Consider the following 23,225-nt stretch of genomic DNA (forward strand, 5'->3'; position numbering starts at 1 on the left):
GTCCACCTCTTCCTGAACGAAGAGAGACGAGGCTACAAGGAGCATGCCACAGAGCCAACAGAGCCATGTCGCCATAGGAATGCCACTCTGCCGATCGATTCCCACGGTGGCTTGCCGGGAGTCAAACCTGGCCATCAATGTCACGTCAGTCAGCCGCTCACACTGGTGGCGCTTGCCATTCGACGGAAGCGAGCTGAGCTGATCCGCGTCGATACCGGGCGAGGAAGGGGAAAATCCTACTGAAAGGCAGGCAGGGGGGTAAAAAGCCAAAGGGGTCTATCTTCCTGGGCCTAGACCTCTCAGGAACGGAGGTACGCGCGCTAATCTTTTCGACACTTTTGAAATGAACCTCTCGCTGCATGAAGAGAGGCCAGGCCAGACGCTCTCGGCTTTTTCATTTTTATTTTACTTTCTGTTGAGAGTCAGTGCTCCTTCTTTAAAATTGTGCGCAGCCATCGCCCTTACCATTCTTGTGGCTACTGCTGTTTGCACAACAGCTGTGTAGAGTAGGGATTGTGAACAGAGATGAGGGGATAAAGGACTGGATTTGAATGACGAAATGGGAAGTTGCAAGTCAGAAACGGCACGTCGACCCCGGCTTTGCTTATTTTAACGGGCTTTTTGAGAAGCAACGGTTTGAAATAGAGACCGCTGATAAGTGACGCTAATCAAGCAACTGGTACATGAACGGGGAGGAGGCCCCGAGGCGACGTGATCCCCCCGCCCTGCATTTGCCTGACGGGGCAGGAGGGCTGTCTTGGTTCTTCGCCCTTTTGGAAAAGCCCGCACCCCCGTTCTTCTACCAACGCATCGATCCTGAACTGGGCTTTTGTGGCTCGAGGGGAAAGGACCGACGGACGAGATCGTACCACACCAGGCTGTTGGGCTGCGCTGCCCTCGTTCGAAAGAAGTAGCCCACCTCACCATCCAACAACCTTCAACCACCCTTATCATCATCGAAGCAGGTAACGACGACCTTCTCGTCAAGCGGCTCGACCGCGGGGCATTCGAACACGCTTCAGCGGACAACTTTCGCGACGGGGAAGCCAGGGCCGTTCGCCGTTTGGATCAAAGCACAGGGCTCTTACGCACTTACCCTGCATCGACAGTGAGAGCCTTCTTGTAATTCTCCGCTCCTCCCCAAAAGGGAAGGACAGTGAACTCGCACGACGAGCGTACCTCCTCCTCATCATCATCACCGTCGACGACCGCACGGAGGGGAGAAAGTGAAACAAGCTCGCGGTCCGCTCCTCAGCGCCCACGACCACTTGCTCAACAACATCCGGTTTCCATCTCCCTAATCCCATTCCGGCCCATTTTTCTGATCTGATTGGCTGTTAACGACTGGGGCATTGCGGCGCCTTATTTATTTTTTCGCCGAAGTCGCCCGCCCGCCCACTCTTCCCCTTCCCCCTCCCCTTTTGCCCCCTTGACGACGGCTGACTTACCATAGTGACCGGACCGGTCAGGCCGAAGAAAGGCCGCGCTGCAAGAAAGCGCCTCTCCCACTGGTCGACCACTTCCTCACACCCCTGCGTTCGTCCTCTCAAAGAATCCTCTCGACGGACGGGGGCAACGATTAAGGACATTTTCTCCATAAGTAGCTTGGCGAGGCAGGACGAAGATGCATTTCGAGAGGCCACGGGTTCGGGCCGAAGGTCCTGGCGGACCAGATGTCAAGCAAGGCGCAAGGATTGCGTGAGTTTCTCATCGCCGTGGGTCGCTCTTCCCAACCTCTGTGACCCTTCCTCCTGACCTCTGAATCTCGTTGTTTCCCTCAGTTGCCTCGACTGTCGCAGTGCAAAGGTCGGTTTCTTGCATCAGCTGCAGCCAACAATTTCCATGACGAGCTGCTGACCTCTTTACCGTGACCAGATTCGTTGCTCAGCTCCTACGGATGGAAAGGTCCCTTGTCGGCGCTGCGAAAGGCACGGAAAGGAATGTGTATTTGAAAAGCACAGGAGAGGTCGCAAGCCTGGAAGGACGTAAGTAGTAGCAGCAGTTGCAGAAGGCGATATCCTCTGTGAACTAAACACTGAACGCCGTATTCAATGCAGGAGTAACCACCTCAAGACTGCCGCCGTCAGCTCGTCAGGCGCCAGAATAAATGAAAGCAGAGCACCAAGCACCGTGGAACCTAGCTTTATGAGGCCAGTTGCTGGCGAACGGCATCACCAAGGCCACATTTCGTCAGCATCGACGAGCTACCACCCTGAGCAGCAGCAGCCGCACCATCATCACCACCCTCATCACCCTCATCAAAATGGCTACATGCGTCCTGGTGCTGTTTTATCGCCTGCGACGCCTGGATGGTCGCCACCTCTTCCAGACGAACGACTGCCTCCGACCTCGGCCGTGAGCCCGGTGGGCGGCCGCACTTCTCGTCCCGATACATACACCGTGCAGCCACCACCACCATCAGCCTCGCGGTATGCGCCCGATGCATCGCCCCGGCACCCCGAAGCATCGCACTACAATCTCACCATCGGCCTGGGAAGCGCGCGGGACCATGGCGATGGGCCCCTGTCGCACTCTTCGCCTGCGCAGCACGCTCTGAGTGCTTCTCCTGTGCTCAGCCTCGGTCACCAACGTGGTCATCACCCGCATCTTCCGCTGCCGCTGCCACAGCATCAGCAATCACCATCCTTGCATCTCCCATCGCCTGGAGCAGTCTCCTCTGCGAACTCGACGAGGAGCTGGCTCGATTTCCCCACTCCTTCGGGAAGTCGATCGCTCTTCTCCCCCTCCAATATCTTGGCTACAACTACGACAACGACGGCCACTTCTGGCTCTCAGGGAGCTGGGCATCACTCACAGTCGCCATTCTGGCCTGGAAGCGCGGCCACCGTTTCCAGTCCTCACAACAAGAGGAAGCTGACAGGAGATTACTTTTCAGGCGTCGCACCGGTGCATTCGGGCGGGGCAGGTGCCGCTGGCGAACGTGCTTCGTCGGCCCATCGACCTTTTGACGAAAAAGCAGCAAACCGAACCGTCGCAGCTGCTGAGCAAAGTTGGAAAGACCAAGACGCGAAGAGGCCGCGACTTGACGAGGGCGTCAGGAGCACGGGAAGGCAGACAAACAGTGAGGAAGAAGAGGACAATGAAGAGGAGGAGATCGACCAACTCGATGAGGATGAGGTTGGTGGCGGCCACAACGACGATGTTCTCTCTACGCCCCTTCGCCTACTTGCACACGCCTCTGACGCGGCTGAAGCCATCAAAGGTGGTGCGAGGACGCTCCTCAATCCTGCTCAGGAAGACAAGGGCAACGTTAACAACATGAGTAGCAGCAGTGGCCATCCTCACCGGCCCTTCAGCCGCCTCGGAACGGGTGCAGCGACGATGGGTCTCGTTTCACCACCCGTGCCGAGGCTCGATCCGCTCGGTCGTCGGCTTGACTCGATGCGGCTGCCAACTTTGGGCAGGCCAAGGACCGTGGACTCCATGCCACGACTCGCCGGAAATGTCCATCGCACCCTCTACCACGCACCAGCGCGGGATCAATCTAGTCTGGAAAGGAGGCAGCTGCCTTACAATACGCCAACGAGCAGCGGTAGGATGATGGGCCCGCCTTTCATGCCCCCATTTTCCAAGCAAGCGGCCGTGTCGTCTTCCTTGCTGCCCCCTCCTCCTCTCACCCTCGGCACCCTCGGTCGATCTCGCAGCTACACGACTGTTGAGAGTCTGGCCCGCATGGAACCGCTCACGTCACCTCGAGCGAGAGAGGAGGTGCCCAAGCCCAAGGTCACGGAAGTTGAACGAAGAGCAGAGGTCTTGGGGATCCACACTTCACTGAGCTCGGCTTCTCCCTCTCCTCCTCCCCCTCGCGCGATCTCGGCGGCGACGCTAGAACCCGAATCATGGGAGTATCGAAACGGAAGGGCTAGAACAAGAAAGAGTCTTACCAATGGCAACAGCCAGGCATCAGCAGGGAGCGAGAGCGTCAAGTCTGGCGAGGAAGACTCAGCTTCTGCCAAGGCTATCCATGTGTCTGCGCCTCGGAGAGACTCCGACGTCGCAAAAAAGCAGATGGATGAAGCCGAGGGCAAAAAGGCCCCGCGTCGCTGGGTGGTGACCAAGAGACGCAAGAGCACCGATGAGAAGAGAGGAGGCGAGAGTGAGAGCGAGAGTGAGAGCGAGCGCAGCGAGCAGGTTGGCGCTTCCCACCGCGAATTCTTCTCCCTTAGTCTCTATCATAGCAAGCTCGACAACGACGACGATCTCGACCCGGTCCGCCAAGACATCCTCGATGTAAAGGAGCTGGAGAAGCTCTTCGACACCTTCTTTGCCCGCATCAACCCACAGCTCAACCTTCTGGATCCATTCCTCCACAGCGTTGCCTACGTGCGCAATCGCAGTGCGCTCTTGACGACGGTCGTTGCCGCTTTGGCAGCCCGACTTCGTGAATCGCCTCGTGATGCCGAGCTTGCCGTGTCCCTGGAGCGATACTGGCGCGAGAATCTGTTACCCGAGGTGCTCCTCGAAGGCTACAAAAGCGTCGAGCTTTCACAGGCCTTCCTGGTCCTCTCGCTTTACCACAAACCGACCAATCGTCTGGCTGACGATCGGTCCTGGCAGTATCTCGGTTTTGCCATTCGAATCGCAACGGAAGTGGGCGTCAACCGTAGGGCGACACTCGACGAGGGTGTCAAGAACAATGAGCAATTCAGGAGGAGAATCAGGAACAGATCGAGGCTCTGGATCAACCTCTTTCTCTGTGACCGTGCCTTGAGCGCCCAGACGGGGCGACCCCATACGATCCAAGAGGACGCCTTCATCGTCAATTCGTCGTCGTGGCACCGCGAAGAGTATGCCTTGCCGGAAGATGTCTGCCTCGTCAGCCTCATGAAGCTCAGAAGGCTGGTTGGGCAGCATTGCGACGCCTTCGATCAGTACCTCCTGGGCGACGATTCCGGCTTGCTCCAAGGGTCGAAAATGTCCAAGACGATCGTCTGCGCAAAGGAGCGCATGGCTGGCCTCCAGTACTGGCGCATGAAGGCCAATGCTGATCTCGAAAGGTGGAAGGACACATGGTGTCTGAGCAGTCTAGAGGAGGCCGGCGATACGGATGGCGCTGGCCTACGGTCCATGAGCGCCGTGCTTGTTGGATGGCGGTTCCAAGCTTTCCTGTGCTACCTCCATGCTCGCCTCCATCTCAACAGCATTGTTCTCCAGGAGATGGAAAAATGGCATGCGATCTTACTTGCCGCCGCTTCTGCGGAAGGGAGTGTCGAAAGCGGCGTCAAGGACAGCGGCATTGAAGAAAGCCGAGCGACACAAGAGGAAGACGAGCGCGACATGGTGACGCCCGTGGCGCACGATTGCTGGACGTGCGCGTCGACGATGATCGACGTACTTTTGGACCAGATTGACGAGGAGCACTTAGCCGCTGCGCCGAATCAGACCGCCATCATGTCTACGTGGTCCGCCTTGGCCGCTCTGAGGTTGACGAAGAAGCCCGATGGTGGCAGCGGCAACCGAGCTCATCGCCGTGGGAAGCAGTACGTGTGGGCAGATCGGAAGACGATAGTCGAGAAAAGTCGAAGGCTGGCAAAGGCTCTCATCAAGGCGGGAAGAACCCCAGAGCACCGCAATGGAGCCGCAGCACCATATGGACTCTACCTCGAGGGCATCGTGTCGCTTTGGGAAAGCTCTACTCCAGTTTTGGAGAAGGAGCAGCGTCTGCATGCTGAAAACTCGCCGGAAGAAGCAATTTCGCCAGAGGCAGTCCGCCATACTTCACCGAAGGTCAGACTCGCACCCGAGAAAGAGGACGAAAACAAAAGTGCAGAAGGAGATGCCATGAGCAGCACTTCTGCGGTGAACGAGGATGACCAGCGTCCTTCGTCATCGCCCTCGGCCGCCACCTCTCGTTCTGTTCACGACGGCATATCCACGGGTCTGAGCTCTCGAGAATCAACGCAACAGCACAAAAAGGCAGGAGAAAACGAGGGCCAAGGAAACGATGCTGAAGAAGCTGAGATTAAGGAGCGCGCAGCTTCCAACACGGACAGATTGTGGGACTACCTCAGTACGTATCCGGACCCTGCGAGCGGATTTCCTTTGAGTCTTTGGCAACCCCAGCCAGCTTGGTCGACGACGACTCCCGCAGCCCGCAGCGTCCCCCCTTCCTCGACGACTTCGTCTCTGAACGCTACTACTGCCTCTTCTTGATCCGTTCTTTCTTATTCGGCGTGGTCTTGTTGTTCTATAGTTTCTGTAGCATTAGGCGTCAAGGGACTCGGGCTCTTATGTTTAGTTAGTAAGATGGGAGACAATGTCATTGGAAGCGTACATAGTCAAGATGTTGGATAAAATGATCTGAAGATAGAAGGAAGCTTACAAGAAGGGCGCAGAAACGACGATGATGTTTTTCCGCTCGTGTCCGACACCATGCAAAGGGCTGTGGAAAGGGGTCTGGATAACGGTAAAGTCAGTCTGAAAGATGAGCTCGGAGAAGTGGAAGAGATTTCCTGTATAGAAGCGGGCAAACAACCTAACTTTCCGCGATCGATTGTTCGCCGATTGTGAACAACGATTACTAGAAGAAGGGGCGATGACAACGCGGAAATAGATTGTGGGGCAGCAGATGACAATTTGTGCGAACGCAAGTGGAATGTCAAAGTGTCGCCGAAGCGCAGAAAGGAATTGTCCCCAGATATGAGCATTGTATTAGCTGTCACTTGGTCGCTGGCTTTCACAGTCCTAGCACAGCGGCATCTTTTTCAGTGCTGTGCACTCACCTCTTGACCACAATCGCCAGTCGGTAATTGACTAGACCGCAGTGTTCGGGCACTAGTGTAAGTGCCTAAAAGACCCGCAAGAAGGTCGGAAACAGTCCCGCTGAGCTCTTAGGCATTATGATTGTCCAGAAGGGCTTGATAAACGGGCGGACGGACGACGAAGACCTCTGTGGGCACATGCAAATCGGCATACTCAAGCCATCGACCGTTGTCTGAATTGAAAAGGAGAGCAAGATTAGAACGGTTCAGGTTAGTCAATGGAAGGTCGTCTGGACATAGAAGACTAAAGAAGTGAATCGTGGCTCTGAAAAGCAAGACGCCCGCGGTGAAGGAAGGCGAAGCAGGATTCTCACTGACATTGAGACTGTACGGATGAAAGAGGTATCACTTTTACAATAAGTTGATGAAGTGATTATTGGAATGAAGTGCAAGTATAGTCTCTTCTTCTCGAAGATTGGGTTGCTAGAGTGAGAAGATTGGAGCTGAGTACACTGGGTAAACCGCTATGGGTGAGTAAAGAAAGTGAGGGTGCTGCGTTTTAAAGCACCAGCCAGACACTCAATCCTGGATAAGGTTGATCTTTGGCTAGAATGGAGCAGATGCTCATCCCTTCCTCATTGTGATACTCAGTCATTTAATATCGCCTTTCAGTTTCCGTGCACCTGACGGTCGCCAAGCATCTAACAGGCCCAGACTGCTTTACGTCTTTTTCAACACCAAATATCATCGTATACCGGGGTTGCCTTCCGGTCGCGCGGACTCAAATGTCACAATTATTCCTCCTTTCTCGGAGAGTGAGTCCCATTGTTAGCAATCCACTTCAGTGCCGTCTTGAAATTAGGCATGAAAAGCCTGCATGGTTGTCAACATCACCGGCAAAATCAATGCCATCACCCGCCATCAGAGTGACGGTGTTCGGGACACCTTAGTCACGTGCACGCGTCGGCCTGGACGGCCGATCTCCAGACAACCCCGCTCACGCCACTTTGTTAAGTCGGATTGGTCGGTCAGACATCTCCTTCACCCTTATTGTTATCTCCTTCCGAGCATGGATCACTAGGGTTAGTGCTGGTCTTGGGCATTCTTCACCTTGAGTTGTGTCTGACTTGCCACTACAGGACGCTTGTCAAGATGCGACGTATAGCGTTTGCCTCACGGGCAGACATGAAGATGGCGGTGGTTGTGGCGGCAGCGGCGATAGCTGGAGCTTCCCCATCGCAGACGCCCTTTGAGATGGTCGCCCCGCAAATCTCTTCTTCTCATAGAGTAAATGTGGCGCTGGGCGTCATGTCTAGGTGTCCCGATGCTCTATTCTTCGAAACGTCGTTCGATCGCGCCCTCGAGCGAGTCAACGAAAAGGTGTCGCTCGACCTCACCTTCATCGCCCATCCGAACTCGTCGGCCTGCTTCGGCGCCACTTGCATGCATGGAGAAAAGGAATGCGAGGGAAATGTGCATCAGCTGTGCGTGATCGACGCTCTCGACCCCTCCAAGGCCGGCGAAAGGTACGACCTCAGCCCGAGCGAGGCACAGAAATTGTGGTGGAGCTTTGTCCAGTGCGAGATCTTCAAGGGTGGCCGCGACCAGATCGGAAACGAAGATCTGGCCAAAGAGTGCCTCAATGTAGTGACCGACAAGGTCGACTGGAAAAGAGATGGGATTCAAGCGTGCGTAAAGGGCAAGAGGGGCATCGAGCTTCTCCGAGCGAGCATCGAGGAGACACATAGGAGAGGTATTACGTGAGTGTGCTCGCGACGGTCCCGCTGCCGAAGTTAGGTTACGAGCTGAAAGTGATCTGCAGCAAATCGGCAACATTGCAAATTGAGGGCAAAACGGTGTGCATTCGTGACGACGGCAAGTGGAAAGATTGTGAAGGCGGGCACGAGCCCGGCGACTGGGTCCGGCAGATTGATGCTGCCTACGAAGCCAAGAATCGCCACAATGTTATACAGGTCGCGTCATCAGAGGCTCTATACAAGCGTCAAGCGCCTTCGAGTACTGCACAACCGCCACCTCCAGGCGACAGCAACACAGCGACGCCACCACCGCCCAGCGGTGGGGGTCAACAGGGAAACGGAAACGGACAGAATGCACCGTTGAGCGTATTTGTGAGTCGCGGATTCTTTCAGGCATTTAAGGGTGTATGTGCCAAGGACACATTGGCTCACGTCTTTGTCGTCCGACGCCGTCTCCTGCCCTCCTACAGACTTTCGTCATCGGTCAGTATCTTACTTCCTTTGTCTGTCAGAGTGCCGCCTGGATGCTTTTCATCGGTCGCATTGCCAACCTGTCGCTCTACTCCGCCGGGCTTCGAAGGCTTCAACGTCCGCGGAGCTTGGCTGGAGCGAGAGCGATAGGCGACGAGGGGCACTTGTTGATCAGAAGGCAGTCCAACGGTCAAGGATCAAGTACTAACTTCTTTTCCACCTCTCTTCCTGCTCCCTTCATCGCTTTTGGGGTTTCAGCTATCGCTCTCTTCGTCCTCGTCGTCTCATTCGTTCTATTACGGATCTTCGTTCGGAATCGGCGGCTTCGTCGGATGGGAATTTATCCAGACGGTCCCATCGATCGGCTTCTAGGCGGTAACATTCGCGAGTTCGAGGACACGCTTCCCCAGCCAAAGCTCTGGCACGCCAATATTGCCGACGTACGGGCCGGCATCGCAGGTGCATCGTCAAGGGCGGAAAAGAGCGCCCTCGGAGGTGGTGTCGGTGCAGGCGACGTCAAGCAGCATGGTTGGGATGCTCTGATGGTGAGCGACGCGCCAGCAAGGCTTTGAAGTTGAACTTACATTGCTATTTCTTCTCAGCCTGTCTCGGCGGCATTTCCACCGAATCTCTACCCAGTCATTTATGCCAACGACGGCAAACAGATCGCTGCTGCGACGGCCAATGCAGACTCGAATCAGCTGCGACCTGAGGCTGGAGACCATCGACGACCTCGACTGACTCGCCATATGCCCCACTTCCTTCGACGGAACACTGATGGTGCACCTGGTGATGTTGAGACGGCAGCTTCTCAGACGGGCCCCGAGGACGCAATGCCGGCAGCCGCTCCCGCCGAAGGTGCAGGAGCGGTGCAGGCAAATGACGCAGCTGCGAACGACGAGCGTCTGGCAGCTAGCGTCAACGTGACAGTACTCATTGCCATGCCATCGACGCGCACGGTCTTCCCTTCGTCGCGTCGAATTGTGGCCAACGCTTCTGCCACGGCCTCATTGTCCAGTCCTCGGTCGAACGGCAATTTCCGTGCCGGGACGGGCAGTCAGCTCGGCCAGTCACGGCTCGACGAGGTACAGGAGGACGCAGGAGATGCAGGGTATGAGAAGGGCAAAGCGAGACGAGCGCCAAGTCTAAAGAGTATGAGAAGCACGACAAGCGTAAAAAGCCTTGCCGAAGCGAGGAGGGAAGCCTTCTTTGCACAGCTGAACGACGAGGAAGGGCAGAAGCAGAATGGCAAAGAGGAGGCGAACGACACATCGGCCGCCGCGCCAGCCGAGACTGGAGAAGACGCAGAGGAGGAGGAGCTTCCAGAGCTCGTTTTTGGCACGGCCAGCGTGCCCCTCTTTGCTCGTTTCGGCAGTGATGACTCCAGGGTGACTGGAGTGGGGTTGCACGCCACCGAGCTTGCAACGCCTGCCGTGAGCGATATCCTGGATCTCATCAGCTGGTCCAAGGAAGTCCGGCAGAGAAAGCTTGCTGCCGACGAGGCATGCAAAAAGGCCGATGATGCTGTTGAAGACACCGCGACAATCGACAATGGTCCAAATGCGAGATCGAGAGTGAGCAATGCGGAGACGTCCATCGATGGACCCTCTGCTGCTGTCCTTTCGGGAAGCGCCTTCTACGGAGATTCGAGGGCGCCGTTGGGCGATGTGGTCCAGCGAATGTTGTCGACAAATTCGTACGAGATGAATGACCTGAGCCGGCCCAGCATGAACGGAGGTCCCTCGAGATCCTTTCTCTCAGACAATTCGGCCAACGCGAACAGTGTGGCGACGCCAAACACTATTGCGCCGCTCGTCGAAGGTAGGGAAGCCAGCGGGGCAGCGACACCAGTTCAACGTCCACGAGACCTCCCACCTATCGATACTTCGACACTAGCTGCTGAAAGGCACAGTCCCATCCCTCCGTCACCCTCAGCCGCATGCACTGAGTACCATGGATGATTCGAGGAGGCATAGCACCAGCACCTGGCACACTGGCCATGACGACGAGGATGTGGACTTTCATGAGACGCAAAGCCAAGTGGCTGGACGATGAGCAACCCTTTTCTTCTACTTCTGAGCTGTAAAGATACGATTATATCATAACCACAATCCCCATTCACGACCTTACGTTGCATGATATGCTAGAACATCCGAGAGAGGTGCGAATCGGCAACCTTGAAGAGGGAAAGGGAAGGAAGAGCAGCTTTTGTTTCCATTTGTGATAGGAGAGAAGACGGTAGCTTCTAGCGGCACTGCGAGCATCGCTGCAAAAGGCAGGAACGCGCTCAGGTGCTTGCTTTCAAGTGCCCCTAGCCTCGGTGGAGTTTCTCGCACGGATCTTCTCCTGGCTGCACTCCAATCCCCCTCTCAAAATTTCGGGCGCGCGCAGCGAAGCACACGTTTCGATAGACTCGTTTCAGCATCGCAACGTCACATCGCTATAACGATGGCCTCGACGCTTGACACAGCAGGAGGCGGTGGTGCAGACGTAGAGGGAGAGGGAAGAGGAGGGGCAGAAGGAGCAGCGGCCTCAAATAACACCAGGCAGCGACAGCAATTTCTACGGCAGGCGAGCGCGCCAACGTTTGAAAAGACCAAGCCACCATTGCTGCACCGGTGGCTCCACACCACCGAGGCGGCGCCGGCGACGAGCGTCAGTGGTGGCGGGGCCAATGATGACACCGCATCGACAGTCGCAGATAGAAAGAGCTGGAACGTCTTTGGGCAGAGGGACGACAGGGCGCTGGAACGGGCATGGATCGCCTGGAAGAAGGAGCAGGACGAGCGAGGTGCAGGGAAGGAGAAGGAAGAGGAGACTCGCAGCAATCTCACGCTGCCCAAGCCCGACCCGGATGTCGATTTGCCCACTTGGAGAGTCCCCGTCGCTGAGGACAGGCTTTTCGAAGTAGACCTGCGGACCCTGAGGGTGAGTTTGCAGCCTCCAAGGGTAGACAGGAAAGAGTCTCGCGACTACTGACACGCAATATATCCCAGCTCTCCCCCGTCTTCTGGAAAGGAAGCGCCAACCAAGTCCTCCGTGGAACGTGGTTCCTCGATGCAAGTAAGGTGACGCCCCTGTCGATGGACGTCGCCAGAGAGCTCGAGGAGCTGTACGTGAGCATTCAGCCCTGGCTCTCCTCGTACGCCGACGAGCTTCGCTCCTCGGTTGCAATTGGATCCGATGCCGAGGACAAGCTCAAGGCGCCCCTCAAGACGCTCAAGGGCTACTATGCCATCTTCTTGGGACCGCATCTAGCGAGAATCTACTCGGACAGTGTGCCTACGAGAATCACAAAGACAATCTTCACGGCGTGGTCAGGCTCTCACGGCGGTGGCACCCTTGTTGCCAGAGGGTTCGACAATGCCCGACGTCTGCTCAAGACTAGCACCGGCGAGATGCCCGCAAAGCCGCCGACCAGCTCTTCATCGACTCCCAAGGGGGACGGGACGGTCAAAGGCAAGAAACAGGACAGTCCGAAGGACAAGAGCGGCGAACAGAGCCCCGTCCTTGTGGAAAAGAGCCAGGATACCCTCGGTGCAACCACAATGACGTCTGCCGATCTGCTGCGGACAATTGCGAGCAAGTTTGGCAACTGGACAGGAGAGTCCAGCACGGCCAGGTCGAAAAAGGAGGCGATACCAGGCGACCCAATTACGCAGGCGCACTCCGATGCGCGCGGGCTTGAGAGTGCCGGTTTAGGCGAAGAAATCGGGGAGAAGCGAGTGGATTTAATGGCTGAGGGCAAGACGAGGAACGTAACACCGCTAGCGGCAGCGGCGAGGACTACAACGATGGCCGAAACGGAGGCAAAAGAGGACGAGGAAGCGTACAAACGAGAGATGGAACGGGATACCGAGCCCATCGAACTCGTTCTCGTCTGGCACGGCATCGGACAGAAGCTGGCAGACGAGTGGAAATCGCTCGATTTTGCTTTGGCCGTCAGCTCGCTCCGCTCCTTAGTTCACAAGCGAGCAAGCGGGGCGCCGCCAACCGATGTCGGAGGCGGAGGTATCCCTGCGCTCGCAGAAGGTCGTCGAGTCCAATTTTTGCCCGTCATGTGGCGAGCAACGCTGGAAGACTTTGAGCCACCGCCTTTGGACTCCGAACACGATACCGAAGAGCACCTCAACAATCGCTTCTCTCTTGAAGACATCTTTGCCGACTCCATCCCGCTCATTCGTCAGCTCATCTCCGGCATCTTGCTCGACATTCCCCTCTATCTCTCGCAGCACAAGGAAGAAATTCTAAGACGAGTCATCCGAGAGTCAAATCGCATCTACCGGCTTTTCTGTCAGAGAAACCCAAACTTCCTCGAGCAAGGCGGTCGGACAAGCCTAATTGCGCACAGCCTCGGTGCGGCACTGGCCACTGATATGTGAGAGATCTCTATTGCAGGCTGATGGCTCCAATTTCTGACCATTTGCTCCCCCCTCTTCCCTTTCTCTGTTCTTCAACAGCCTGTCGAAACAGCCAACTAGTTGCCGTCCCTTCAAAGAGCTGCCTGATCCCGGTGCCGAACTGGCATTCGACGTGCGTAATCTCTATCTCGTTGGCTCGCCCGTGGCCCTCTTCATGTGGCTCAATCAGTCGCAGCTGATTGCTCGCCGCGGAAGGCGGCCACTTTCGAGCAACGAAGCCCCTCCTGACGAAGCTCTCGAGAGAGCAGGGAGATGGGGATGCCTGGCCGTCGATCGCATCTTCAACGTCTTTTCGGCAACAGATCCCATTGGAACCAAGCTAAACTCGACTGTCGATGCGCGGCACTCCAAGGACTTGAGCACCGTGACGCTCGCGCGTGCGACCAAGAGCATTCTGAGGACGCTGCCCGGCGCCCTGGATGCACCGGCCGTTCAGGCAGGTAAGGGCTTCTTTGCCAGCTGGACACGAGCCGGAGGGAGCGCGGTCAAAGAGGCAGAAGATGCAACCGCGGGCGAAGACAGGCCAGACGGAGCTGACTTGGACCTGCTTGCGTCCAGTCCGACGGGGGATGGGCCAAAGGCAAAGGACGCAAAGTGGCTCAAGAAGCTGTCGACGCGCAAGGCGGGCTACAAGCAGAAGCGAGAAGAATCTACATCTAGGTTGGGCTCCAGAGCGGGCGAGTGGGAGGGCATCGCTACGCCCACCGCCGCTGAGGAACAACGTCGAAGAGAAGAAGAAGACGAGCTCAGGAGAGGAGAGAAGGGAAAAGCCCAGAGCACAGCTTCGTCGTTTGATATGTCAACTGCCGATGCTGAAGAGCAGAATCGAGATCGTGCTCAACGAAGGATGAGGGCCCTCAACGAACTTGGCTCCATCGGTATGTGCACTAAGTCTCTTGCCTCTCTCTTCTCTCTACACTCTGCTGAGCGTCTCGGACAGATTTCATCATTCCGCCCCAGCCCTCGCTGCTGACGAACCAGTACATGGAATTCCTGTGGTCGCACGCAGGCTACTGGACCGATGTTCAATTTGGCGACTTTCTCCTGACGACGCTCATGGCTGACAGCCAGCGGCTGAACGAAGCCAGGGACAGGCTCGACAAGGAGCCGTAGATAATTACTGCCCTCGATTCAGGTGGTTCAGATCGCTGGCCTTTCGCTCCCTTTTAAAAGAATGTTGTTGTAGTGTAGCATAAACGATTTCGCGTCACCTCCCTGCATCGAGCCAAATAAGCTCTATTTTTTCCATCTCATCTGGTTCAGTTTTTTTTTTGGTGTGTGTCGTGTCAGCTGTGCTGTCTTCCTAGGCACAGTAAGAGACAGATCGGCGGCGAGAAACAACGAAGCACCGCCAGCGGAGATCTACTCCCTCCATCTCCTCAAGCTTGGGAAAAGAAGGTTGACAGACATACGCAACTACTTGCTGCGCCCAGCGAGCTGGCCCCCGTGACAAGCCTCGATCCGCTGCGCAGGCGACAGCTGCAGCGAGAAGGAAGTCCGACAACGTTTCATTTTCCAACTTTAGAAGCACGTACCTGGTGTAGTGTAGACCCTGAGTCCAGCTCGCCACGGACTTTGTTCTTCCCCTCGACTCACCACTACCAGACGAGAGCACGACGAGGAGGGCGACAAAGGCTTCTTGAGACGCTGTCTGCGCAAAGAGCCAGTACGCACGCACACACGTCGAAGTGTGCCCTGCGCGCGCGGCCTGACAGAGGAGCCCCACGGCAAGCATGCCGTTCCCGGCCTTTCAGCGGGCGCAGGACATTGGCATTCGAGGCTCCTTGACCCAGTCGCAGGCGTCCGACCACCAGCAGCACCAGCGGGCCCTCTCTTCGTCGTCGTCGCAGCAACAGCACCAGTGGCCGCAAAATGTACCCTCTGTTCTCCTGCCCGGGGGCGCCCTGGCCGGCGGCGGTGGTCCTCAGCGCCTGTCGCACCACAACCTCGGTGAGCTGGACGCGGCGACGAGTCCACGAGCGAGCATGCTCTCTCGCATCGATGGACCAGGCGAGGGGGTGCCGCCCCTTGATTCAGCAATGAGCATGGGCCAGAAGAAGACCAAAAAGGCAAAGATTTCGAAAAAGGTCAATGCTCGCCTCCAGCTTGCCGCTGCGCTCGTCGAGTGCGACAACGACGACATTCTCGAGCATGCGCGTATTGCCGAGGCGGCGTTGCGCCTCGCGAGGCAGAACCCAAACTACGATGCCAACACGCCCTACCCTCCGCCGCCGCCGCAGCCAAAGCTGGCGTCGCAGAGCGCAATCTTTGCTCCCTACCGCGACGAGGCCAGTGTGCCGAGCGTCGAGGAGCTGCGGACCACGGGCCCGAGGACGCGCGCAAGGACGGGTAGCAATGCGTCGAGGCTCTCGAGGCTCCTCAATGCCGACGGCTCGCCCAGGCCGCCTTCTAGCGTCGACTTTCTGGGTGTCAAGCTGCCAACGGAAAAGAGGAGGCAACAGCAGTCTGCCTATGGCAGTGGGTATCCTGGCGCATCTTCAGCCTATTCGCAGAGCAGGCCGGGCAGCGCCCTCAGCTCGGGAAGGCCGCAGAGCGCACTGAGCATCGCAAGTGCTGAGCGCTTCGGCGGGTCGGACGCAGGTATGCTTGGAGACGACGACGACGACAACGACGGCGAAGGCGAAGAGGGCATTCATGACGGGCAAGGAGAGCCCGAGGAAGAGGCGCTGAGCGAATGGGGCGTCGACAAATTCTTGAGTCAGGAGGCAAAGGACAAGATTGCTGCATCGGGCAGAAGGAGCAGGGCGGGCAGCCGAGCCGGCAGCAGAGCTGGCAGCATCGTGGGCATCGAGACGGCCTCTTCAGTGGCAGGACCGGCATCTGATGCTGGCAGGCATGGCAGATCCATGAGTGGCCAGAACTCCGTCGATATGGCTCGCACGGGAAGCGACGGTGGGACAGGCCCCAGCATCAGCAGCAAGAGGAAGCAGAGCCATGACCCAGACCCGGCCCTGCTGGCGCGTATCAAGCTGTACAGGGAGAGGCAAGAGAATCTGCCACCAAGCCAGTGGGACGGACCGGGGCCCATGGCGACGCAGGACGACGTCGACCGCCACATTTCGTCGTCCGCCGCTCAGCACGAGGACGGCGAGGAGGAGAGCGGCAACATGTCGGAGAGCGGCAACATGTCGCAGATGCCCTCAGTATCGACGTCGCTAAAGGGACTCGACACCATCACGAGAGAGTCTTCTGGCCTGGAGCCCGCCGAGTCGCTCAAACAGGGCAGTGTGTCGGTGCAGACAAGGCGCGAGGAGCTCGGGGAGCACCATGCGGACGAGAAGCGCAGGACGTCGAGCTTTGGCATTACTGGCGAAAGGTGGAGTGACGACGAGGACGACCATGACGCTCAGCCTCACTTTCCTCCCTCGTCTCACTCGACGCCATACATCAACTACCAGGACGGTTACAACGAAGACGGAGAAGTGCCACTGGAGGGCATGGCCGGCGTTGGCTCCTATTCTCGCTCCCAATCGAGGCCCAATTCGATGATGTTTGGCGCGCCAGCCCAGCCACCGCCTCGCGAGGACGGGGAGGACGACTACAGCGCCACGCCCATCGCGTTCGACCCCAATCTCTCTCTTGTTCCTGGCCAGCACCTCTCTCGGCCGCCCACACCAGGCGGAGGCCAAATGATGGAGGGCATACCATCACCTCGGCCTGCTCACTCGCCACGCGATGCCGGTTCGCGGTCACCTGCTATCCTTGACCGTGCTCCCATCACCAACGTCGATGATCCCTTCGGCATGTTCTCGCTCGGCCCGAGCCCGTATCCAATGATGATGAACAGTCCCATGGCTCGTCTGATGCAGCTCCCCTCGGACCCCTATGAGGCTGCTCGTCAGCAGCAGCAGCAGCAGCAGCAGCAGCAGCAGCAGCATCATCAAGGCACGGCATACGACGGTCAACAGCAATACCAGCAGCAAGGGGGGCTGAGCACGAAGCAACTCCAGGCTGCGGCCAGGCAGAATTTCCCGGACTCGTACGGCATCACGGGAATGCAGGTCGACAATACAGGCCTGCCCGACGAGGATGCCGAGCTGGTCTTGTACGAGAGTATGCATTTCAAGAAGATTCTCAGCCCGGAGAGGGAAAAGGAGGAGGAGGAGGAGCACGAGAGAAAGAAGAAGGGCGAGCCATCGAGGAGGCTCACGGCAGCCTTGATGGACTTTGCTCTGAAGCAGCAGCAGCCGCCGCCGCCGCCGCTTGACGTGATCGATGACGATGTCCCGGGCGCGGAACCGTTGGAGCAGGAGCCACCGTCTTCAAAGAGAAAAAGCAGGCCGCTGAGCGCCTTTTTCGGAGGGCAACAAGAACCTGATCTATCATCTGCCAGGTGGGGCCGAAGCAAGAGGAGGAGCCTGCTCAGTCGGAAGGACGAAGAGGTCCAAGCTTTGTCGGCTCAGTACGCAGCTGAGCCCGTCGGGGAGATCTTTTCCAAGCTCAAGCATGCCGCCGGGCAAGGCGGCGACGAAGACGTCGACGACGACTTCGTGAGCCCGCCGCTCAAGGGCCCCCTGAAACCTCGTGGTATTGAAGCGTGCCTGCCAAAGATGCTCGTCATGCCTGCCCCATTGCAAGGAACCCCAGATGCCCCCAAATCCCAGCTGACGGACTCCGCCTTTGTCGACAAGGTCGGTGTGGGTGCCGCCAACCGGCCCACGTCCAAGCTGTATGTGCCCGATGGCTTTGTCCTGCACGATCGCAACGCTACGCCATCCATTCGCCAGCTCCAAGTGCAGGGCGCCAGCGGACCACAGCCCTTTTTCATGGCTCCAGACGGCCGGCACAAGCACGATGCCACCGTGTCGGACTTTTTGCAGTCGCAAGCGGCCAACAGGGTCCTCTCCGTACCTGCTGCGGCGCCCGTGGGCATTGGCAGGCGAGCAGCCATGCCGACGACGGCTCTCTTCAGGAACCAGCTCGTGCAGCATGACGACGAAAAGGAGGGTTGGGGCTGGGAGGCCGGCTCAGCCATCGGTCAAGATGTAGCCAATCTGGCGACATTTGCTGGTCTCTACAGTGGCGACAATCCTGGCTTCGAGGATGCCGACGAAGATGGCGTGCGGAAGAAGCCGAAGAAGAAGAAGGTTTCGAGGGCCGAAAAGAAGCTGGCAAAAAAGCTGGCAAAGGAGAAGCACATGAGAAAGGTCGCGCGGCGAGAGCGGCGCAAGAAGCGTCAAGAGGCACAGGACAACGGCTTGAGCTACGAAGAGGTCGGTGTCGAGGAGATGAGCCCCGATGAAGACCTCGACTTGAGCGCGACGGACAGCGACGACTTCTTCACCGACGACGATCTTGGGGGCGCCTCTTCATCAGACGGAGAGGGTAGTTGGAACAGCGAAGACGAGCGGAGATGGCTGGACCAGCAGAAGCCCGCTGGCAAGCTGTTTGGCAAGAGCCTGTTGGACGTGGCCGAAGAGAGAAAGAAGACGGTGCAGTCCAAGAACCGCTTCTATGGCCAGGTCGAGCTCGAGGAGATGAACAGGCTCGAGGCGCAGTCTGCATTGGTGGGCGACGACAAGTCGATGGCGGCCGCCAGCACGGCCGCACGCACCTTCCGTGAGAATCCGCTCGGCTACAACGACACGAGGGAGAGGATGCAAGCGGCCTTTGGCACGGACATGCTGTGGAGCAGGGAGATGGCGAAGCGGCGAGACGAGGAAGCCAAGGAAGCCGAGATCAAGCGGCGGGCAGAGGAAGAGTTCAGAAGGGCAGAAGAAGAGAGGATGGAGCGAGAGAGGCAAAAGAAGGAGAAGAAGGAGAAAAAGAAGAACAAGAAGAGCAAGAAGGGAGAGCAGATCTTTGAGATCAGTGCCCCCATACCGGGGTTGAGTGGGCCGATCAGGGACGAAACAGAGGAGCCTATTCAGTATGAAGAGGAGCCACTGCAGAGCGATCCGCCGAGGAGCCAAACGCCAGTCGATCCGCCTGTGCTGGACGTGCCGATCGACCATACAACGGTCATGGAGGAGGAAGAGGAGGAGGAACGAGAGGCGAGCGCAGACGAAGAGTCGGGCGATGAGGCTCAGCGTCGAGCCAAGGCCTTTGAGCGGGCCAGACAGTCTGTGCTGATGGAGCAGGCGCCTGCAAATGGCTATTCTTCCTCAGAGGACGATGTGCCCCTCGCTCGATTGCGGGCCAGAGCGACACCCAACTACGCAGCTGGCCTGGGACAGCCTGCACGCAGGATGGCCGACTCGGACGAGGAAGAAGAGCTGACGCTGGCGCAGATCATTGCAAGGAAGAAGGCCAGGAACCAGTCATTGGGCACCCTCGACCTTGACTTCATGCAAGCTGGTCAGGAGGACGACGGCAAGGCAAAAGGTCCTACAGGTGCCGATGGCACTCCTCAGTCCAAGAGCAGCTCCGCCTTTCGGAACTCGGCGGTTCACAACGAAGCAAAGGAGGTGCTACAGGGTGAAGATTCGTCGGACGAAGACCAACCACTGGGCCTCAAACATGCAAACGGCGCAGAGATCCTCAGGAATCTGGCAGCGCAAAAGGCAGAGCTCGCGAGAATGAAGCGAGAGGCCGAGGCGGCTGCTGATGAGTCCTCCGACGACGACCGGCCGTTGGGAGCGAAGCATCCGCAGGCGGCCATCATTGCAGAGCAGGCTGCCCTGATCAAGCGGCTCCAGGCGGAAGCCGAGCAGGCACGGATGCAGCAGAGCCAGACGTGGAATCCTCACATGTCGATGATGGGCTTTGGAGGCGGTGGCATGATGATGTCACCTCCTGCTCCCTCTCCTGCTGCGCCGCCCATGTCGACGATGATGGGGCACACGATGCCGCAGGCCATGTCGGCCCTCAATCTGCAGTCAGCGCCTCCGATGATGTCTCCGCCCATGGCCTACGACCCACGCATGAGCATGATGGGCACACCCATGATGCACCACATGCCCTCAATGGGCTCCATAGCTGGCACCGGCGTATCTGGCGGGCTCTTGCCCGATCCAAGAGCATCGAGTATCGCACATTGGGCTAGTCAGGTGCCCCCAGACGCCAGTGGTGGCGGCAGCGGGGCGGGAAGCGGTAGCAACAGTGCGAGAGGTGCGCTGCAGTGACCTTGAATCTTTCCCTTTTTTTGCAAACAATCCTCAGTATCGTATTTGCTCATGGTCTCTTAATCAATCGAACAATCTCTCTGTGTCCTCTCTTGTGCTAAATGCTGAATCCAGCCAGACTGCAGCGCTCAGATTGAGAAAGGTGAAATTCGGAGTCTTATTTCTTCCTCGGGCTTGATGGAGTCCGGACACCTTCCTTCTCTTCGTCCATCCTCCTTCGGTGGACGTAGCGCACTGCAGAAGCGGAAGGATTGTCACACTCCAGATCTTGCGAGAAGCGGCCGCTCTCATTTCATGCTGGCCTTGGCAATAGCTTTGCTCGCTTGGCCTTTGCTAGCACCACCTCGACTCTTTCTAGTCGTCGGAGGTGCCAAGTCTTGGTTTTGCGTTTGTTTTGAAAAAGGAGCGCGGGAAAACAACGGAATGGCGCTAAGGATTCCCCTTGTATTCGAAGGCGAGAAATGAAGGGGCTGGCGATCCCAAAATAGACGCAAGGGAATCACTGTTAGCGCCTTTAGAGGGTTCCCGCCTGCACAAACGCAGCTCCGAAGTGTAGCTACGACTACCGTACTAATTAAACTAGTAGTGTAGTAGCTCGTACCATGGCTCGCTTAGTAGGGTCTTGGTGAGGAGGTCCTCTTCTCTTGGCAAAGCAGTCGTTATAGGGGCAGAGCGCAACCAGCTCCTTGTGTCGTTCCCTTCACTCCCACCGTCTTGCTTGCTTCTGTCTCTTCACAGACCACACTCGTCCCTCTAAGTCTTGACGACAACGACGGCGACGGTTCTCTGGCTGGACCAATCGACGACTGACACCCATTGCCATCACCTTATCGACTGTATTCGCCCATTATCGCTCATTCTCACCCCCACTATATCATAGCACTATCAGCAACGTCTCCCCCAAGCAGTCTCTGACCATGTTCCTATTCCACTGCACGCCCCTCTTTACCCTCTTTGTCGCCCTTGCGCTGGTCGCAGGTCCGACCTCGTACACGGCCGCCACCGTCATCGACGTCGCCCACCAAGGGCCCCTCGATGCATCTGCCGCTTTTCACCGCGACATCCTCGACACAACTGCGCACGCCCATCGCCGACGGTCTTCCCACTGCAAGAGCAAGAAGGCCAGCAATGCCGTCAAGAGCGACGTTGTCGCAGCGTCGTCCTCTTCCTCTTCTTCAACCTCATCCTCGGGAGGCACGAGAGCGCACGCGGTCAAGAAAAGCAAGACGAAGGGCAAGGATGGAAAGAGCAAGAGCGGCTCCTCTGGCAGTTCCAAGAGTGATTCATCCAAGGACTCCTCTTCCTCTTCCTCTTCTTCCTCCGAGGACGACAGCAGCTCGTCTTCTTCCTCCTCGTCAAAGAATGGCACCTCCGCGTCGACGACTGGCGGCGGAAGCGGACCTTACAAGCTTGTCAAGTCCAACCGTGGCGACAAATTCTGGGACGGCTCTTGGAATTTCTGGAACAAGGCCGACCCCACCAACGGAAAGGTGCGCTTCGTGGACCATTCGACCGCGCAGGGAAGCGATCTCGTTGGCATGAAGGACGGTGCGGCCTACATGCGCGCTTCGAGCAAGAACTTGAACGGGCAGAACCGACCTTCGGTGCGATTCGAGAGCAAGCGAGCCTATGATTCCGGCCTCATCATCTTCGATGTCAAGAAGATGCCGGTCGGCTGCGGCGTCTGGCCCGCACTCTGGACGACCCAGGGCGCCAACTGGCCGCGAGGTGGCGAAATCGACGTCGTCGAGGGTGTCGGGTACGAAGCGAGCAACGGACGTAACCAAATGACGGTTCACATCGGGCAGAACTCGCCTCTGGAAGGCGGGAAATCGCTCGGCACTCCGTTGGCCAAGAACTGCAACCAATATGGCGAGCACACGGGCTGTGCTTTCTTCGACTCGAACAAGAACGGTCCGTCTTGGGGCACCAAATTCAACGCCGCTGGCGGAGGCGTATGGGCAATGGAATTCGGAAGCGGCCATGGCGTTCGTATTTGGTTCTTCGGACGGAAGAGCGGAAAGATCCCAAAGGAGCTCAGCGAGCCGGGCAACGCTCCCTCGAAGCTCAACCCCGACTCGTGGGGCACCCCCATGGCAAACTTCCAGGCAACGGCGCTGAACCAGGTTATTTCCAAGCAAAATATCATCATGGACATTACGTGAGTAGCTCGGTCCAGTCCCGCGCGGCCATGACCTATTAGCTGACTGAGATGATCGTACTCTCAAGTATTGGTGGCGATTGGGCCGGAAACGTCCCCATGGATGGCGATCACTGCGGCAACAGCCTCTGGAACGCGCTTCAGATCGGCAACAACTACAAAGACGCCGAATTTCTCATCAATGGCATCGACGTCTACTGCCTTGACGATGCTTGCTCCAAGAACTCGCACGGCAAGCGCGCTAGGGACTTTTCGTCATAGTCTGTTTGCCCTCCTTTATTTTGCACCTTCTCTCGCCTCGTCTCTAGGGACCTTCTGCGAAGGTCGTTGCTTCTCAAGAACCTCGTGTGTGGACTTTTGAAAAGTCTGCGCCAAAGTAGGCCACAGGTTGGCTCTCCCTTACGACGTTGCTTTCATACCTTAACATCAGTCTAGACCAGCATTGTTACTATCTCATCAACATTTGTACCCTCGTTCATCCACGCAGAAAGACCATATTGCATTTGGAAGCACGGACCCCCCTTGCCTTCTCTACACTTATCTCTGCGGTACGGAGCTTGTGCCGTCGGTCCGGTCTGAGTATTTTAAGCTTCTTCCGAAAAAAAAGA

General features: G+C 57.4%; 5 protein-coding genes across 5 annotated transcripts; all 5 read left to right on the forward strand.

Annotated features, from left to right (window-relative positions):
- Nucleotides 1-1,624: 1,624 nt before the first annotated feature.
- On the forward strand, nucleotides 1,625-6,174 carry FA10DRAFT_282794 (hypothetical protein; the record flags this gene model as incomplete). Its single annotated transcript, XM_025523794.1, has 2 exons — nucleotides 1,625-1,698; nucleotides 2,058-6,174. 2 exons carry the CDS (start codon nucleotides 1,625-1,627, stop codon nucleotides 6,172-6,174), a joined length of 4,191 nt encoding a protein of 1,396 aa, XP_025380327.1.
- Nucleotides 6,175-7,778: 1,604 nt separating this feature from the next.
- On the forward strand, nucleotides 7,779-11,007 carry FA10DRAFT_298554 (hypothetical protein). Its single transcript, XM_025524612.1, has 5 exons — nucleotides 7,779-7,804; nucleotides 7,862-8,482; nucleotides 8,545-8,851; nucleotides 8,950-9,495; nucleotides 9,553-11,007. Exons 2-5 carry the CDS (start codon nucleotides 7,875-7,877, stop codon nucleotides 10,909-10,911), a joined length of 2,820 nt encoding a protein of 939 aa, XP_025380328.1. The 5' UTR covers nucleotides 7,779-7,804; nucleotides 7,862-7,874; the 3' UTR covers nucleotides 10,912-11,007.
- Nucleotides 11,008-11,305: 298 nt separating this feature from the next.
- On the forward strand, nucleotides 11,306-14,624 carry FA10DRAFT_263831 (hypothetical protein). The gene is made up of 4 exons (XM_025520393.1): nucleotides 11,306-11,878; nucleotides 11,947-13,328; nucleotides 13,411-14,249; nucleotides 14,312-14,624. Exons 1-4 carry the CDS (start codon nucleotides 11,399-11,401, stop codon nucleotides 14,482-14,484), a joined length of 2,874 nt encoding a protein of 957 aa, XP_025380329.1. The 5' UTR covers nucleotides 11,306-11,398; the 3' UTR covers nucleotides 14,485-14,624.
- Nucleotides 14,625-14,673: 49 nt separating this feature from the next.
- FA10DRAFT_263832 (hypothetical protein) lies at nucleotides 14,674-20,541 on the forward strand. Its single transcript, XM_025520394.1, has one exon. It carries the CDS (start codon nucleotides 15,105-15,107, stop codon nucleotides 20,454-20,456), a length of 5,352 nt encoding a protein of 1,783 aa, XP_025380330.1. The 5' UTR covers nucleotides 14,674-15,104; the 3' UTR covers nucleotides 20,457-20,541.
- Nucleotides 20,542-21,114: 573 nt separating this feature from the next.
- On the forward strand, nucleotides 21,115-23,154 carry FA10DRAFT_236480 (hypothetical protein). Its single transcript, XM_025519077.1, has 2 exons — nucleotides 21,115-22,617; nucleotides 22,686-23,154. The coding sequence occupies exons 1-2, from the start codon at nucleotides 21,374-21,376 to the stop codon at nucleotides 22,876-22,878; spliced, it is 1,437 nt and encodes a 478-aa protein (XP_025380331.1). The 5' UTR covers nucleotides 21,115-21,373; the 3' UTR covers nucleotides 22,879-23,154.
- The last annotated feature ends 71 nt before the right edge of the window (nucleotides 23,155-23,225 follow it).

The sequence above is a fragment of the Acaromyces ingoldii genome (assembly GCF_003144295.1).
Source record: "Acaromyces ingoldii strain MCA 4198 unplaced genomic scaffold FA10scaffold_1, whole genome shotgun sequence".
Taxonomy (NCBI): Eukaryota; Fungi; Basidiomycota; class Exobasidiomycetes; order Exobasidiales; family Cryptobasidiaceae; genus Acaromyces; species Acaromyces ingoldii.